General features: G+C 40.5%; 1 protein-coding gene across 6 annotated transcripts in view; it reads left to right on the top strand.

Moving 5' to 3' along the window:
- The window catches only part of GRIA2 (glutamate ionotropic receptor AMPA type subunit 2), a 74,478-nt gene that overhangs the window by 24,465 nt on the left and 31,721 nt on the right, over positions 1-18,292 (top strand). For all 6 annotated transcript variants that reach the window (XR_014552144.1, XM_083631110.1, XM_083631111.1 and 3 more), the window contains exon 3: positions 14,246-14,485. Coding sequence is in view for 5 of the 6 variants with exons in the window: in XM_083631110.1 (XP_083487236.1) it covers positions 14,246-14,485 (240 nt within the window). In the remaining variant the exon portion in view is untranslated. The remainder of the gene's footprint in view (positions 1-14,245; positions 14,486-18,292) is intronic.

Below are 18,292 nucleotides of genomic sequence, written 5' to 3'. Positions count from 1 at the left end.
TACTTTGCCTAAGGTAGTTAGCATATACTTGCTAAAAATTTGACTTTCATACTTGTCATTTAGATTTGTCAAGGAATGCTGACAATACTTAAATTTACATAAACAAGGTCATAGATCTCCTCAACTTGTGTTATAATGCTCACAAATTGGGAAGATGTGCTATGTTACAGCTTTAAATTTAATGGAGTTGCTTGATATAACCCCACTTTCACCAAAACGACTTACCGGACTCTTGGCTACTTGTATATTAAATTGTTATGAACTTGCTTATTCATATATTCCAGGATCAACATCTGTGGTATAGATTTTCATACTTGATAGATTAAGTTGCTTTGGGTTGCCTTGGGCAAGATAAAATGACTAACAAATTTAAGTAATTAATTATTAATTTAAAAATATGTGTCAGTAGTGTTTGGGTTAACTTGTCACATGGTGGAAGAACGCAGAGATCCTTGGTTTTGTTTCCTTGATGATGGTAGTAATAGAAAAGCATTTGCAAGCTTTTGTGAGTCATTAAGATCAACACAAGACTGGCACAATATTGGGGCATTAAGAGGGAAGGAGGGACACTTGCAAGTACACTCCCTCTTCCCTTCTAATTTTCCAGTCTCAGAGTCTTCAGGGGAAAGAGGGAGGAGGCACCCCCCTTCCCTTTTTAGTCTCCATCTTGCTCTGATGTTTAAAAGAGGAGGCTTGCAAAGGCTCTTGCAAAGCTCTCCACCCCGGCTCTCTTTTAAGGGATTTTGACAGACCTGCTGGCAGATGTTGATAGACTTCTGCTCTGTGGAGCCAACAAGGTTATTATCTCAGTAATTTATTGTAGCAACAGTCCTGTAAGATAGATCAGGACAGACTATTTCACAGAACTAGATCACAACTAGGACTCTTTTCATACATGCATGTTCTACCCTTACAACAACAACCACTAATTTCTCACCTGCATGAATGGACGATTGCAGATCCAGCACTCCAGAAAAACCTTTCCTATCATTTCACATCATTTCAAGCTCAATTCTTTGCAATGGAGTCAATTCACACTTTCAGTTGCCAATCATCAATTTCAGTTTCTTTTTAGTATGCATTTTCTCCAGCATCCATATTTTGATATGCAATTTCCCCTAATACTTTCCGTATGCTAGTTTCATGAATACATGCGTCCTTATGCATACTTTCCAGAAATATACACATTTTTATAACACTGTTTGGTTGAAGAACTGCACTGCAAAATTCAGAGAAGTGCAAATTTCAAATGATAACTTTGTTTTGGCATAGTGTATTGTTTCTGTAAGTGTAAATGATGTAGATGCACATTAAAACTTACAAATTTTTTCTACATGCCTACAGGTGGTACATACGTACATTTGTACTAGCCCTTAGTTGGATTCTTTTATTTGGATTTTCCAGACTGGGAAACAGATGCACGGTGTGTGGAAGTCTCTGATACTTGCCCTATTTTTCATTTATCAAGCATTGCTCTTTCTCTTTGACTTTATACATCCAGAGCATTGACTTGTATGTCAAATCTCTTGTTTCTTGTTTTAGCTTCCAGCAAAAAACTCCCAAGTGTTTTGCTTGACAAGGAATCCCCAAATCTGCCTTTGATTTTCCTTTATGTTTGATTAGTGGTAATTGTAATGAAACTAATTCTGAGAAAGAATATCTTTCTCTTTTTTTTTTGATAATTCAAGCAATAAATATATATTCAACCAAATACAGCCAGGAGAGCATATCTGAGCTGAAGTTGGCTTCAAAACTCATATCGCATAGCTGTCAACTTTTCCCTTTTCTTGTGAGGAATCCTATTCGGAATACGGGAATTTCCCTTTAAAAAAGGGAAACGTTGACAGCTATGTCATATCCCTTACTCCACTGGGTGAAAAATTGTGTGTGCAAATGGGTGCTGAAGATGCATGGTTCCTAGTCTGACATGGCAGCAAGGTGTGTTAGCAAAGCTAAGTCAGAAAGCCAGCTCTTCAGAAGAGAAGTACAAAGCTGAAATTCATACTTCCTCTCACTTCCTCTGATTCCTGAGACAGCTGATCAGTGTTATTGCAGTTTGTCTAACTCTTGCTGCTGCGTGTACCATGATTGAAGTGATCGTATTATATCTTATTCTGTGTTCAACTGAACAGTGAATATGATCATCCATGAAGTATCTGTGGTACATAATATGCTTGGTAATCTATGTTTTGTTTTTGAACAAAAATATAGCAAAATGCCCATCTCTTTTGTTTTACCTGCTAAATTTTTATGGACACAATCCTGCCAAAGCAAACTATTTTGATATCAAACTGAGAGACAACTATGTGCTTAAGACCTTTCAAATGAAATAAATAATCTTTAAAAACACTTTCCTTTGGCTGGATTGTTTCCATATTCACAGTGGTTTAGCAAGTGGTGTTAAAACGATATGCTAAGTAAAGAAAGATGTGCCTTACAATACATTTGTCTTAATTCTGAACCAAGGAAAGCTGAATTATGTACAAATCATTCAGGTTTGCTTAATTTTCTCTATTTTTATAGAAACTAGCTCACTTTTTCAAAAAATAAAAAAATCTCCATGATTGAATCTGGCTTTGTTATACATGGGGAGGGTCAAGGGCTTGGCTATGCAAACCTTTCCCCTTTTCCAAAAGCAAATCTCTAGGTTTCAGAATTCCGGCTGATGTTACCCACACATTTTCAATTGTACATTTGTGGTAGTGAGGGCTGGGAGCTTGCCTTAAGAGCCAAACACAAAATGAAATCTGGAATTATTTGAAAGCTGAATTCTGAACTTAGCTTTTTCCCCAGTGCAAAGAAAATATAGACTGGGAGCTACCTATCTTACTTGCACACCAGCTTCTGTGCACAGGGCTTATATAGGTGTGTCCTAAAGTGGCTTGGGTTTACAGGAAAAATATTTGCAGCCGTATATTCTAATCACAAATTATTTACCAGCATATGAACATTTTTTGCCAAGTTCTTAAAACACATTTAAAGCTTAGCTTGTTCTTGTGTTTGACAAAGAACTTATTGAAATCAGCAGTTTTCTGTTTTCCGTTCCTTATTACAAAAACAAGTAGTAATAATAATAAATAAATAAGAAGAAGATTAAATTAGGTTAGAGTTAGAGTATTGGAACTTTTGGGGGCAATCATGGTATAATGCTAGAATTCATGCTCTTATGGAAAGCTAAAGATAGGCATAGAGAAATGTGCAGTTTGGATTTCAGGAAAGCTGATTTTCATACAGCTATCCAGAAATGCCTGAAAGGCTGTATTTGCTGGCAGGCCCTGCTGGGAAATATATTTGCAGATTACAGCATTTGCTTGCCATTGCCAAGATTCTGTTTACCAAATAACTTTTGTCAATATCATAATGGATGCTTATCTCCTTTAAATGATCATAACCTCATAAAACATGAGAACAAATCCTTCTGGTAGGGAGAGCCTCGTTTGTAAAAACAAATCACCAGTGTCATACATGCAGTAGCTACTTTTATGACAGTCCTGTCAGTTTTACTCAGGTTTTTTTAAATGGCGCACCCTTTGGGACTGGTGGTGCTTAAGAAAAACTGTTGTTCGTGATGATTTTTCTTTTACTTTGGGGTTTATAAGCAATATCTCTTAACAAGCAATGCAGTCCTGCATCTTATCCACCTTAGATTCCCTTAGCACAGAAGCATTTACTACCCTAATAGTCCTGGACGAATTTGTGTATGCCTTCCTGATCTATTTCACTTCTTTAAACACCAGCACAATTTCTTTCCGCTCTAGCATTAGGGTACCTCAATCCAATCAGCATACAACTTCTGCCTCATAAGTGAAAATTAATGAAGAAGAAAAAATGGGTGTGATTTGAAGTGACCCGGAAATGGCCTCAAATCTTTCATAACCTTAGCATTATTTTCGCTTTCCATTTCTCCTCTGGCCTTCAGGCAACTTATCTATTACTAGACATGTGTTTTGTTTCCAATGAGACTCATGTAATCATAGAATTGGAAGGGAACTTGAAGGCTGTTGGATATAAAACACTGATCCAAGACTTGAGTCCGGGGACCCTTAAAATAAAATCTGAACAAAGTTGGAGAAGCAGCAAAGATTGATTACACATTCTTGTAAGGATGGGTGTCCGCAAAGCAGGCACACCCAAATTCAGAAAAACACAGGCATATATCTCCAACTCTGAGTGAAAATTTCCCTCCCCTGTCCCCCATTGGCTGGAGGCACACAGGACTTACAGCCTATCATGATCGCCTAATTAAAATATTGAACTCTCCACCCCTGTTGACATCTTCTATCCCTCTGAATTCAGGGATCATCACTCTTAATTACTTTTGCCCAAATCAAGAAGCATGTTCCTATGCTCTCACACATTTACCCCAGTGATAAAGCCACATCCCGACCACGCCTTAGGCATGCACGAGTCCTACCCTGCCAAAGCATGCTGAGGTGTCTAGATAAACCACATTCTAGCAGCAAGCCACCCTGTTTTGGGGCGTTCTAATCCCAAGCCAGTAAAGGTAAGCCTCCAAGCGAGCCTATGGTTTTCTAACTGATGCAACCTTCTATTCTGGTGTTGCAACTGTCTGAGGCTTTTTGACCTCTTAGGAAAAAGTGATATTTTCATTCCTTACAAAGGCCATCTAGTTCAACGTCAGTTCAGGATCTGCAGTGAGTATGCAAGTGTAACATCCAGCCTCTTTCCTTGTTAGAGCAAACACTTTTTGATTCACCTCTTTCCAGAAGGCTAGTACAGTGGTACCTCGTTTTAAGAGGTAAACTATTTGGTTTACGAACTCCGCAAAACTGGAAGTAGTGTCCTGGTTTGAGAACTTTACCTCGGTCTAAGAATGGAAGCTGAACAATGGAATGGCACCGGCAGCGGGAGGCCTCATCAGGGAAAGTGTGACTCAGTTTAAGAACGGTTTTGGTTTAAGAACGGACTTCCAGAATGGATTAAGTTTGTAAACGGAGGTACCACTGTATAGGCATCCTGTCCTTTGTTACAACCATTGGCATGCAGCAGTGTGTTAGATAATTTGAGTAATGTGAAATTTGTCCCCTTCCTCTTTATATGGCAAGAGTTCTTTATATCAAAGACCATTGTATATTTAAGGAGGCTGTTTTTCCTTCTAGAACATGAGAACCTAAGAAGAGCCCTGCTGGATCAGGCCCAAGGCCCTTCTAGCCCAGCATCCTGTTCTCATAGTGGCCAAACAGATGCCTATGGAAACAGCACTCTGCCCACTTGTGATTCTCAGTAACTGGCGTTCAGAGGCATGTTGCGTCCCATCAGGGAAGGTAGAACATAGCAGTCATGGCTACTAGCCACTGAAATCAGAGTAGACTATTGTGGCTACCCTCTAAAAAGTTTCTGTAAAACTGCATCAATTATAATCCACTGTTCTATGTAGTTTCTTGCTTTGAACCTCTAATCTGGCATCAGTAGGCGGTCTTATTGAGTCTCTTTGTGTATATATGTAACATCAATGGAAAGCTGAATGATTCTAACACGTGCAGTTGTTCAAATGGTCTTAACTACTCTCAGTCCGAGTGAGGAAATGTGCAATATGGAGAACATTCAGAGTTCTGGAGCACGCAGTGAGTGGTGGTAAACAAAATGTATTAAATTCAACTAGAAACTTGCTAACTCCAGTGAGCAAAAATGTAAAATAAACTGTTAGAATAAAGGAAATAGATACTTAGACACAATAGGGTATAAAATTCAAGATTATATGGCAAATGGTTAAAATAAACACCAAGTAATAAATTAATAAAGAATACGTGCACTATGCCTTCAACTCATATTAGTGTACAGTGATATACTTTCATTTTTAATTTCAAAGACAGGTTTTATTTTTAGATGGCCTCCTCTCTTAATTGGCACTGCCATTAAATCACAATAATATCTTGTTCATCAAGTTGTCTTAATTAGGAAGATTTTGCCGATTTAAATTGCGAGTAAACTTTTATTGTGTTGGAGTTGATTAGCTGATAACTCAATAATGTCTGTTATTTTTACCACAGATGATGTGGTTTTGTATATTGTTCATGAATATGCATCGTGGTAATTATGCTCATTACTGCAGTGAATGTTAGAAATCAGACTGACATCACTGAATATTAGCATTTATTTTTATCTCTCTGGGGCGTGATTCTGAAACTCACCAGCTTTAATAGCACTATTTAGTACTAATATAGCTACAGATCATTCTTCAGTTATCTGGTGTCCTCCAGATGTTTTGTTCTGCAACTTCCACCAGCTCCAGCCAGCATGACCATGAAGTCCAATCTGGAGGGCACCAGATTGGCAAAAGCTATTATAGACTGCACAATAAGCTGCGCTACTATCCCACTCTCACAGAGATATATCAGTGGCTAGATATTTCTAAATATCTCACTATTTATGTTATTACCAACATTGGCTTATTTTCTCAACTGAGTGAGAGGCCTTAGGAATACATGAAACCAATAATCTGACTCAGACTAAGGCAGCTTCAGCATCTCTCTAGAGTTTCAGACAGAGGTCTTTCTACCTGGAGATGCTAGGAATCAAACCTGGAACCTTCTGCAGACCAATTATGCTTATAAGGATTCTAGGCACAATTGCCATTACTAACCATAATAATACTCATTAGAATCATATTGAGCAGTGGCAGGTGATAATCTGGCAAATGAAATACAACACAGAAGCACAGGACTTGCCATTTCTATGGTGTCCTTTGAAAACAATTCTGTACAAGGCTAGTATGCAAAACAATAGGTTAGGCATGGCAATTGTGCTCTTATTTGCACTGAAGGTTTTCTTTTGGTGATAGAAATGTGTTGTTTAGCATATGGCAGTGGTGGGCAACCTTTTAGGCAAGGGGGAGAGGAGCAAAAGAAGTGACTTTTGATAGGACTGCTATACAGCTAAAATGTCCGGGGAGACCCAGGCATATGGCAGCCCATATTGGGCCATATCCACAACTTTTGTGTCTGGATTTTCACTTTTTGAAATATGGCAGCTCTACTTTTGACCACCTTGGCTATGCTGTGTGAAGGGGGAGGGCCTTGTGTCAGGGTATGTGGAGCAACATATCAAAATGAAACAGGACAGTCAAGAGGACAATGTAGGTGATTGCATGCAGCCTCAGAGCACTGGCGGAGAAAGGGGGTGCAGGGGTGCAGTCTGCCTCAGGTGTCATCTCTGGGGGGGGTGACATTGCCACACCACACACACCCCAGGACGCTTGCTGTTGCCGGCGCAACCCCGGGACACTTGCCGCAGCCAGCACCCACACCCGGACGCTCGCCGTGGGTCTCTAGCCCCGCCTTGGTGGGCGGCTAGCCCCGCAAGCATCGCTCTGGCTGCCGGAGCACCTTTCTCCACCTCTGCCTCAGAGGGGTTAAATTTTGCTGTGAATGAGAGAGAGGGGAAATAAGTTGGCTAATTGGAGAGAATCAAAGAGCCTGGGGGCCCCTGAGTTGCTTGTTGCGAGAGTGAAGGAGGGTTGTTATATGTCCGGAATTTTCCGGACATACACAATTTCACAAAATATTTCACTTGTTGAAATATGACAACCAGAGTAGGAATCTTATAATGTGCAAAGAGTAGATAATTCCCCCTACTTTTCATTTATTGGGTTTTTACTCTGCCAGTATAGGATTCGTCAGGTTCTAGAAGGCTCTTCCGTGGCTCACTCTTCACTGCAGACAGTTGCTAGCTTTGGAAAACACTGCACATTGGTCTTTAATCCACATTCTGTAAGGCCGTTGCCAATAGAGGATTTAGCCTGACAGCTGTGTTTTCTTCCTGTTTTATTTTTCCGAAATACTTCCCCCGCCTCCATGCACTGTTGTTTGCAGCTTGCTTTTGATGTCCCTTTGTAACATTTCTAACTTGGCTTTTTTAGCAAATGAAGAACCATTCTCAAAATCACTAATTAGGTATTCAGTTGTTGGGTCTCATTTCCTGGCTGCTTTCTCTTTGTCTCCATTTTGAGTACAACTTGCAGCTTTTTATCTTTGGCCTTTCCTAACAAAGATGTGATTATTGGTCAATATTCCTTAGCGTGTTGAACACTTGTTCTCTAAAGGAAGCATTGTTGCATTGAGCTGAAATGTGTTCTCAAAACTTTATATATTAACTTCCTGTGATGTACTTAAGATAGATTCAAATTCAACCAGAAATTTGCATTTCAATATTGATAATAAGACTTCTTTACAGTATTATCGATATTCAGAGAAGTGTGAGCTTTGAAGGGTGGGTGTGTTTTGATTTGTGTATTGTTTAAGAAAGTGTGAATTGGATTGGTTCTCCTTTAAATAAGAATGGATTCCAGTTTTGTCCCCCTCCCTGTCTCCTGTGTTAGTAGCAAATGGCATCCAGCCTGTTATTTGAAACCAACACTTTTATTTCTTTGTGAAGGTATGCACTCACTGTTATTTATACTAGCAGTAAGATCTATTACCTGAACTAGTTTCAAGAGAATCTATACAGTGGTACCTTGGTTAGTTTATGAACAACTTGGATTAAGAACGCTGCAAACCCAAAAGTAGGCGTTTAGGTTTGTAAACTTTGCCTTGGTAGCAGAACATGTTTCCACTTCCTGTTGAGTGTGTTCCAGTTGTAAATTGAGTCCCCCACTGCTATGGAAAAGCACACCTTGGTTTAAGAACGCTTTGGTTTAAGAACGGACTTCTGGAATGGATTAAGTTCGTGAACCAAGGTACCACTGTACAACAGTTTGTTCCCTTCAGTTTCTATATAATATTAGTAAAAACACATCAACAAGAGGTCATTGCCTCACAGTGATCTCTCAGTTTATTCTATGAGTGAATATGAGGAGTCACACATGATAATGAAATTTGTCCATTTACAAAAGGTTTGTATCAAATGTGAGAGAGACCAATAACTGATACGATAAAGGGATATTTCTCTGATTATTCATCTCACTAGTAACAATAAAATAGATAGCTGTATTGTAAGTGACAGCCTCAATTGATACACAACTCTGATGGCTAGCTGTAGGGTATAGTGATTTATGTTGCTGACAATTACTTAGGCAAAACACTCACACAAATCAAGAAATGCTGAGAGAAATTGGTAAGTATTAATAATATGCTTCATAATGTGCTAAATAGAGCTTGTGGTGCCAATCAATGGAATGTCATCAAGTAACGAAGCAAATAGAGGGGAAGAAAGAGAGGAAAGCAAAGAGCTGTAATTTGTTGCTAGGCAACACTTGGCCAATTTTTCTCTTGTTTCTTGTGGGTTATCTAGAACCAATTAAGGAGACCACCAGCTCAGGGCTGGCCCTGCCATTAGGCAAAGTGAGAGGGTTGCCGCAGACAGCTGATATGGGGTGTCGTGAAAGGGTAGCAAATGATTAGTTATGCAGTTATTTTTATTGTTGTTGTTTTCTTGTTTCTTTTACTGCTGGGAGAGGCAGAAGTGCTTTGGGGGTTATTATTATATTTTTGCTTCAAATTCCAAAATAACTTAACCAGCCTTGGGTGTTATGTACCTTGACCTGGAAGCAGGAACACCATGCTGTTCCGCCCCAGGTAGCAAAATGTCTTGGCAAGGCCCTGCCTGAGGCTCTGGTTGTCACAGTTTCACTGGGAAAACCATGATTTACAAAGCCCTGCGGCAGGGAAAACTCAACACTTGATCAGTCCCAGTTTTAAAGCAGCAGCACAGCATGTGCCTAGGCTGGCAGACTCTGAAGGCTCAGGATATACTTTGCTTAGAAAAGTCTCATATAAAACCTCTACAATCTTCGTATATAGAAACTAATCCTTGTGATGATTGTCTAGTTATTTTGTGAGGAAAATGCAGATGGGAAGAAGCTTTATTATTTGTACCACAAGTGTCATTTATCTCCATCCAGAACATGCTGCCTTCAATCTAGATTGATTCTAGATCGTGCTATCCACATGGGTGCGTGGTAAGAGTTTACTTCTAAACCACTGGTTCTTGCCCAGGTGAGGGAGCAAACTTTTAAATAAAAATACAACTAAGAGAAAATCAAAGCAAAGTACCCAGCAGAGACCCGGCTTATTTAGAAAATCTATTGCACAACAGAACAGTCTTGCTAACCATTGGTTTGGTCATAGAATCATAGAATCATAGAGTTGGAAGAGACCACAAGGGCCATCGAGTCCAACCCCCTGCCAAGCAGGAAACACCATCAGAGCACTCCTGACATATGGTTGTCAAGCCTCTGCTTAAAGACCTCCAAAGAAGGAGACTCCACCACACTCCTTGGCAGCAAATTCCACTGTCGAACAGCTCTTACTGTCAGGAAGTTCTTCCTAATGTTTAGGTGGAATCTTCTTTCTTGTAGTTTGGATCCATTGCTCCGTGTCCGCTTCTCTGGAGCAGCAGAAAACAACCTTTCTCCCTCCTCTATGTGACATCCTTTTATATATTTGAACATGGCTATCATATCACCCCTTAACCTCCTCTTCTCCAGGCTAAACATGCCCAGCTCCCTTAGCCGTTCCTCATAAGGCATCGTTTCCAGGCCTTTGACCATTTTGGTTGCCCTCCTCTGGACACGTTCCAGTTTGTCAGTGTCCTTCTTGAACTGTGGTGCCCAGAACTGGACACAATACTCCAGGTGAGGTCTGACCAGAGCAGAATACAGTGGCACTATTACTTCCCTTGATCTAGATGCTATACTCCTATTGATGCAGCCCAGAATTGCATTGGCTTTTTTAGCTGCCGCGTCACACTGTTGGCTCATGTCAAGTTTGTGGTCAACCAAGACTCCTAGATCCTTTTCACATGTACTGCTCTCAAGCCAGGTGTCACCCATCTTGTATTTGTGCCTCTCATTTTTTTTGCCCAAGTGCAATACTTTACATTTCTCCCTGTTAAAATTAATCTTGTTTGTTTTGGCCCAGTTCTCTAATCTGTCAAGGTCGTTTTGAAGTGTGATCCTGTCCTCTGGGGTGTTAGCCACCCCTCCCAGTTTGGTGTCATCTGCAATTTTGATCAGGATGCCCTTGAGTCCATCATCCAAGTCGTTGATAAAGATGTTGAATAAGACTGGGCCCAAGACAGAACCCTGTGGCACCCCACTAGTCACTCTTCTCCAGGATGAAGAGGAACCATTGATGAGCACCCTTTGGGTTCGGTCAGTCAGCCAGTTACAAATCCACTGAGTGGTAGCATAGTCAAGACCGCATTTTACCAGCTTCTTTACAAGAATATCATGGGGCACCTTGTCAAATGCCTTGCTGAAATCAAGGTAGGCTACATCCACTGTGTTCCCTTCATCTACCAGGCTTGTAATTTTGTCAAAAAACGAGATCAGGTTAGTCTGACATGACTTATTTTTCAGAAATCCATGCTGACTATTGGTGATCACAGCATTCCTTTCTAGGTGCTCACAGACTGTTTGCTTAATGATCTGCTCCAGAATCTTCCCTGGTATTGATGTCAGACTGACTGGGCGGTAATTATTTGGGTCCTCTCTTTTCCCCTTTTTGAAAATAGGGACAACATTTGCCCTCCTCCAGTCTGCCGGGACTTCGCCTGTTCTCCAGGAATTCTCAAAGATGACTGCCAGTGGTTCTGAGATCACATCTGCCAGTTCTTTTAATACTCTTGGATGCAGTTCATCTGGCCCTGGAGACTTGAATACATCTAGACTAGCCAAGTATTCTTGTACTATCTCCTTAGTTATTCTGGGCTGTGTTTCCTCTGCTGAATCATTTGCTGCAAATTCTTCAGGTCGGGCATTGTTTTCTTTATCGGAGAAGACTGAGGCAAAGAAGGCATTGAGGAGTACAGCCCTTTCTGTGTCCCCTGTTTGCATTTCACCATCTTCTCCTCTGAGTGACCAAAAAAATGATTTATGAGAACCGTAGCTTGTTAAGTATGCTGGAAATTGTAGCTCAGTGAGGGGGTAAGCCAGTTTGGTGGGAAAATGTATGGGGTGTGCACCATTTAAGTGCATAGGACATGCTTTCAGTGTTGGTTCTTCACATGCCATCGCATTTTGGTGTGGCCAACCAACAGAGCAAAACAGAGACATAGGGTCCCTGCATTCTCTAGGGGGCTCCACTGAGTTTGATTAGACAAACAGTGTCTCCACCTGAGAGATGAAAAGTCATCAGGGCATGTGGTGGCAGCAAGATTTTAAACCAGAAGTATTTTTTAACCATTGTGTCCACTTTTTTTCCAATTAGTAAATAAAACTATGGACTGTATAGCACCTTGAAAACAAGCTGCATTTGCAGAGTCATTGAAGAGAATGACCCAAAAAGATGGGATGGTTCACCCAGGCTTTAACGATCAGCATTGTTTTAGGCTTTTATTGTCTGAGATGGTAATAAAAATGAAACAATCAGCACTCTATTTACACCCAGGAGATTATTCTTCTTGCTCCATGACCTGAGGTGCCATGGAGAAGGACCTTCTTCTGCTGAGTCCTATAATGCTGATATTAAAAGTTTAATGAAACAGATCATTAGAACACAAAGTGCAGTGCTTAGACTGCTCCTCTTGTGTTTTTATGTCCTTTGCATTAGTGTGAACCAGTATTTCTCCATAAATGCATAGAAATAATAGTTGTAGTTGCTTAAAGGCTTTATAGCACAACATCAGCTAGTCCACAAGAGGCAATGCAAAGCTAAAAAGAGAACATGTAAATAATACCTAATAGAGTCAATTGGGATCAAAGAAAGTAGGAAGAAAGTGTTTGCTGTGGATCAGCCATGTGTTCTCTAGGTAACATTTTTTGTTCAAATGCAGCGATTTCAAGTAGGGAAGTCAGAAAGTCTTGTAAAATCCTAAATTCAACTTTTTGTGAATGTTTGTTCACAGTCATTTCCTTCCTTTCACTTGAGTGGCCATTTAAAAACCTCTGTTCCATTCTTTCTTAAGTGATCCTAGCCAATTAAGAATCATATCCTGGATGTAATGATGGTACGGAAACTCTGGGGTCAATCAGATTTGACGCTTTCCCAAGTGTCACTAAAGGTGAATGGCTAATTTGGACTCAAGACATGTGGTCTTTATTGGAAAGATGACTAAATAGCAGAGGGAGGGTGGATGCACCTTGGGATCAGACTACATGCTACCTTACACAGAAGTCAGTTTCTCTCCCCCCCTCCCATTCTGTGGCAGATCAGGGAGGAAGGCAGTAGTCACCCATCAAACCATTTCACAAGCCACATCTAAAGATAGTTTAAAATGAATAGGTAAAGGTAAAAGGACCCCTGACCATTAGGTCCACTCGTGGCCGACTCTGGGGTTGCGGCACTCATCTCGCTTTATTGGCCAAGGGAGCCGGCATACAGCTTCCGGGTCATGTGGCCAGCATGACTAAGCCGCTTCTGGCGAACCAGAGCAGCGGCCGGAAACACCGTTTACCTTCCCGCCGGAGCAGTACCTATTTATCTACTTGCACTTTGACGTGCTTTCGAACAGGTAGGTTGGCAGGAGCAGGGACCGAGCAACGGGAGCTCACCCCGTCGTGGGGATTCGAACCGCCAACCTTCTGATCAGGAAGTCCTAGGCTCTGTGGTTTAATCCACAGCGCCACCCGTATCCCTTTAAAATGAATAGCACACATTTAAATTAGAAGTGTGCTACAATAACAAGGAACAGTGTGGACAAAATATGTCAAATGTTTTTCCAGGTAGATGATCATCATCATCAAACAAACTAACAAACAAACTTCACTATTGAGGGCAAATTAGATTATGTCGGGTAAGTAGAGTAAGGAATGTTAACTGAAATTTCAGTTTTTCTAATGTCTTTGATGAAGTTGCAAGCTTCACAAATGCATGCCTTTCAGTTTCATGTCTGCTTAGACAACAGTTATCTTTGGTTACCTGGAGCTGAACTTCTTGATCTTGCCTAAGCATCCGTGCCACCCTTATTGATGTCATGTACATATCATACAGACGCCATATATGTGTGGCATTAATCAGGATGACGCTGAAGAAAACATGGAAGTATTTGGGGATATAAAGAAGAAACTTCTTACAGGGATTTGTTTGAATACCTTCAGTTTCTTGGCAAAACTGCTGATCAGTCTCAGCCAATCCCTTCTCACCTGACCTTACATTCTGAATTTGGTTGATCTGGTATATCTGGCTTGCTGTTCATCTGATTTTGTAATGTTAATAAATACAACCATTCTCCCAATGTCTTAAAAGTCTTCTTTGTAGGTGTGGGGGCAATTGTACATTTTTCTATTTTAAAAAATGCAGATCAGTTTCACGTTCTAAAATCTTTTCTTTTTGCTTGTTTCTCCCAGTTTGCTCCCAGTTTTCAAGAGGAGTCTTTGCTATTTTTGGATTTTATGACAAGAAGTCTGTAAATACCATCACATCATTTTGTGGAACACTTCATGTCTCCTTCATAACACCCAGCTTCCCAACAGATGGAACACACCCATTTGTCATCCAGATGAGGCCAGACCTCAAGGGAGCACTTCTGAGCTTGATTGAATATTACCAGTGGACCAAGTTTGCATATCTCTATGACAGTGACAGAGGTAAGGTGTTCTTCATAACTTACAGAAATTAATTTTGAACCACAAACCTAACTGAAATGATGTAGGTGCCCGAGAGTGCCAAGTATAACAGAACAGAACAGGTTTGTAAGTTCTGGCCTTGGGTGCTTAAGGAGAAAAGGTGACTGCTGTAATATGGTAAGTAGCAGACTGAACTGCCACCTGGATCTAAGACATTGCTTATGCGTCTTTTTTCTTTCTTCCTGGAAAAATCAATCAATCAATGGGTGCATCTCTACAAGTCATTTCAAAAGGACTCCTGCAGAGGAAAATATTATGTTAGAACCAGTCCTTTGAGAGTAATAGATGACTTTCACTTAAAAGTAATGGTTTTCACAGTATGAATTTCCCTAGGGAAACTGGGTCAGTTGTCATGTAGGCTCCCGGTGCATATCATCCGCCGATCTATACCAAGATGGAAAATATTACTAGCTGGAACCTTATTGAATTTTATTTGTAGTTATCCCTGTGGAAAGCTGTGGCAGTGTTTTGTTAAATGAAGAAAGTTCACTGCAACTCCCTCACTCTAAGAGCATTTTTAATGGGAGAAAAATGTTTTTAAAAGATGGCTGGGGGGGTGGGTCTGGGGGGGAACCTAGGCAAAAAGGTAAAAAAAGTGTGCAATATTCTGCTGTTAAAGTTTCTCCTTCCCCTTTCCTGCTGCGTTGCAGTTAGAGGTGTCAGGTAGGGACACTTGCAAAGTCAGATACCCCTGTTCAATGTTTGTAGGCGGTATCAAGGTGAAAAGCCTTGTCCAGCTCAAGTGGACCTCTTACTGCAGTTCTCCTTGTGTAGGTACCCTTCACAGGTTATGACTTATCCGTCCAACCATTCCCTGGCCTGTTGCCCCAAGCCACCCACTGCACCTGCATCTCTAGAACATGACATTAGACTGGGGGTAGAGACCATGTTTATCCTGTGCTTTACACAGGAAAAGACCAAGTTGTGCCTTGGGAGGAAGGCAGGCATTGTTTGCCAAGGAATGGGAGTGTCACATACAGATCCAGTTTGGATATGTATTTTCATCTTGCTATGCTGTGGCTTAAGATTAAGAATCTGCATTTCAAGTTACCTGGGGATTGCAGATTTATTCATGTTAGGGTTTAATACTACTAGTGTTTTATTAGTATTAGGGTTTTAGGGGAAAGCTAACTAGCCTGGTGTACCAGGGAAGGCTGGAAGCATTGGGGGCTGGAGAGAGAGTGTGGATCTGATGATCGTTCCTGACTTGCTGAAGCTATGGTCAGTTCAGTTTAGACTCTGAAAAGAGTACTTATGTATAAAAGCATTTCTGATTTCCTTCAAGCAGCAGCCCGCTCTGCTTGTCCTGATCCCTTGTGTAAGGTGCTCAGTAAGGAGCTGTCCCTGAAAGGGAGCGTTGTCCTCCAATATGCATACATAGAGGTACTATCTACTTCAGCATGAGAAGTGAGACCAGGGAGGCGGGGAATAATTATGGCTGATTAGGACAGTGCTCTCGAAGCTACTAACATGAGTTTCACCAAACCGCGGGAGGCTGTGGAAGACAGGAGTGCCTGGTGTGCTCTGGTCCATGGGGTCACGAAGAGTCGGACACAACTAAACGACTAAACAGCAACAATGTAAAGGGAATGGGATGTATTGCAACTGGTGTGGTGTCCTAAAATGTAGCCTGTCTTAAACAGCACTAAGTAGGTGAGTGAGTTATTTATTTCTTTTATACTATTCAGATCTATTTTTAAAGATTTGAATCAAAGTTAATCAACTAGCAAATTTAAATTAGCATATATTTAGAGAAAATACCATGAGCATTAACAGTTCATCCTCTTGGGGAAACTTTTGACTTTCTCATACAAAAGTGTTCAGGGTCTTTTGGTGTTTACGAAAGCCTTCTAACCATAGATTGCACAGGCCACTAATGATTCTGCAGAAATGAAGCCATTCTGCTTACAAGACCATTTAAGAGGAATTGTTTTTGACAATATTGTGACATTAAACTACTGCAGAAGCAGCAGTGAGTTATGGCTTGGATTCGTTCTGTTGCTCATGTATTATATTTTTCTGTTGTGGAAACTGAGGCATAGGGAAGTGAAAGTTATTATCCTGCAAAGTTCTTATCTTGATAGGCTTGCTTGCAACACTGCAAAGTGACATTTAACTAGTCTCTATTGTCTCCGTTCTTCCTGTAAATATCCCTGAAAGCCATTTTACAAGCTTCGTCTTTATTTAGGGCTGAATGATACATTATGCACAAGTACAAGCTGGGTCTAATTCAAATTGTCTTTTCCCACACTAAATATCTTGCAAAAAAAGTGATGGGTGAAGAAAGGTCTGTGTGTGTGTGTGTGTGTGAGAGAGAGAGAGAGAGAGAGAGAGAGAGAGAGAGCGCGCACTGGTTTTTTTGCAAGATTTTTAGTCTGCTCCCTCCCCAACACAGCTGCTTTCCCCTATTAGAGACACACATCTGGAAGGCTATAGTCGAGGGAAACTACTTAGAGGAGTTTGGCAATGGAAAAGTGTCAAGTGGGGCATACATGCACACTTTTCAGCTTCATGTCACCTCCTTCGAAGTTGGTGTTCTGGTTTGGGTTGTTTTTTTTTTTTTAAGGGGCCCATGGGTTGAATTGCATCAGTTTGCTTGTAACGTCTAGTTCTGCTCATATAGCCCCTTTTTGCATTCACACACACAAGCAGCTGCCTTGTGGGAGGAAGGAAGTTTATGCCCCTGTTTATTTTTCAAGCTCACCTTTGGGAACTACAATTCCCAAAATGCTTCATTGCCTCATTAAAGAGCTTTGCCAAGCTATAAGACACTTTTAAAGGGCCCTTGACACACATTTTGGCCGGCTGTCACACTAAAAAGGCTTGTACAAGTGCCAGAAACTTATGTCTCTTGTTTTCAGCCTCCTAGAAGAAAATAAGTCTCATTAACTGGGACAAACCAGAAATGCTGGATTTACCTGTTAAAGGCGTTAGAACTGAAGAGACACAAATATTTTAAGAATCGGACAGATGAAAATTTTTAATTGGCAATAATTACTTTTAATGGACCTGTCTAATAGGAGACAAAGGAAAAGAAGCGAAAGGAAGATAAACCTCTGCAAAATAAACACAGAAGGTGCAGCAGGGTGCAAGCAGAGATAATTTTTGAAATTTGGGGGATGAACCAAGGGTTCTTGGCAAATGAATTTATTGATTCAGGTGCTTGGTAAAGCCTGGCTTTGTAAAAACAAAGACTTTGTCTAAATATGATTATTTTTGTACTGCTGGAATTTGTTAACTAGGTTGGCATTGTTAACTCATTAATGTAAGTGTAAATATGTTATCATTTTTTTAAGGGACTGTTTTTGTTTTACTTTGTTATTATTACTCTTTTTTAAATACCTTGAGTCTCTGGAAAAATAAGTGGGATAGAATTTTTGTTAAAGGTTTATTTTAGTCAAATTCCAGATGTATTCCTTACTCAAAATAGTGTTTTTAGGAGAGAAGCTATTTGGCATGTAAGAAAGCACCTTGAACATATCCCTATAATGTTTCAGTGTACTTACTTAAACCTTTATTTGTGGTCCATGTTTGGATGTTTACAGGCATTTCAAAATCTTGAGACCTGGAATCTTTTCAAAACATGAAAGCTCAAATTCTCAGACTTTGGTCCCATTTTTGCAAATTTTGCCCATTTTTAGGTCCATAACTGCCTGTTAAGCTGTCAGTCATGTTTTTGTACTGAACATTTTCTATAGAGTCCTTCCTGTCCATTTTTTCTTATCTTTAGCAGCTGGGGATAGCAGTCAGGATCTCTGATGGAAAAGT

This window comes from Podarcis filfolensis, assembly GCF_964270895.1.
Source record: "Podarcis filfolensis genome assembly, chromosome: 9".
In the NCBI taxonomy this organism is placed as follows: Eukaryota; Metazoa; Chordata; class Lepidosauria; order Squamata; family Lacertidae; genus Podarcis; species Podarcis filfolensis.
Note: the sequence above shows the minus strand (reverse complement) of the source record. Positions and strands in the feature narration are given on the sequence as shown.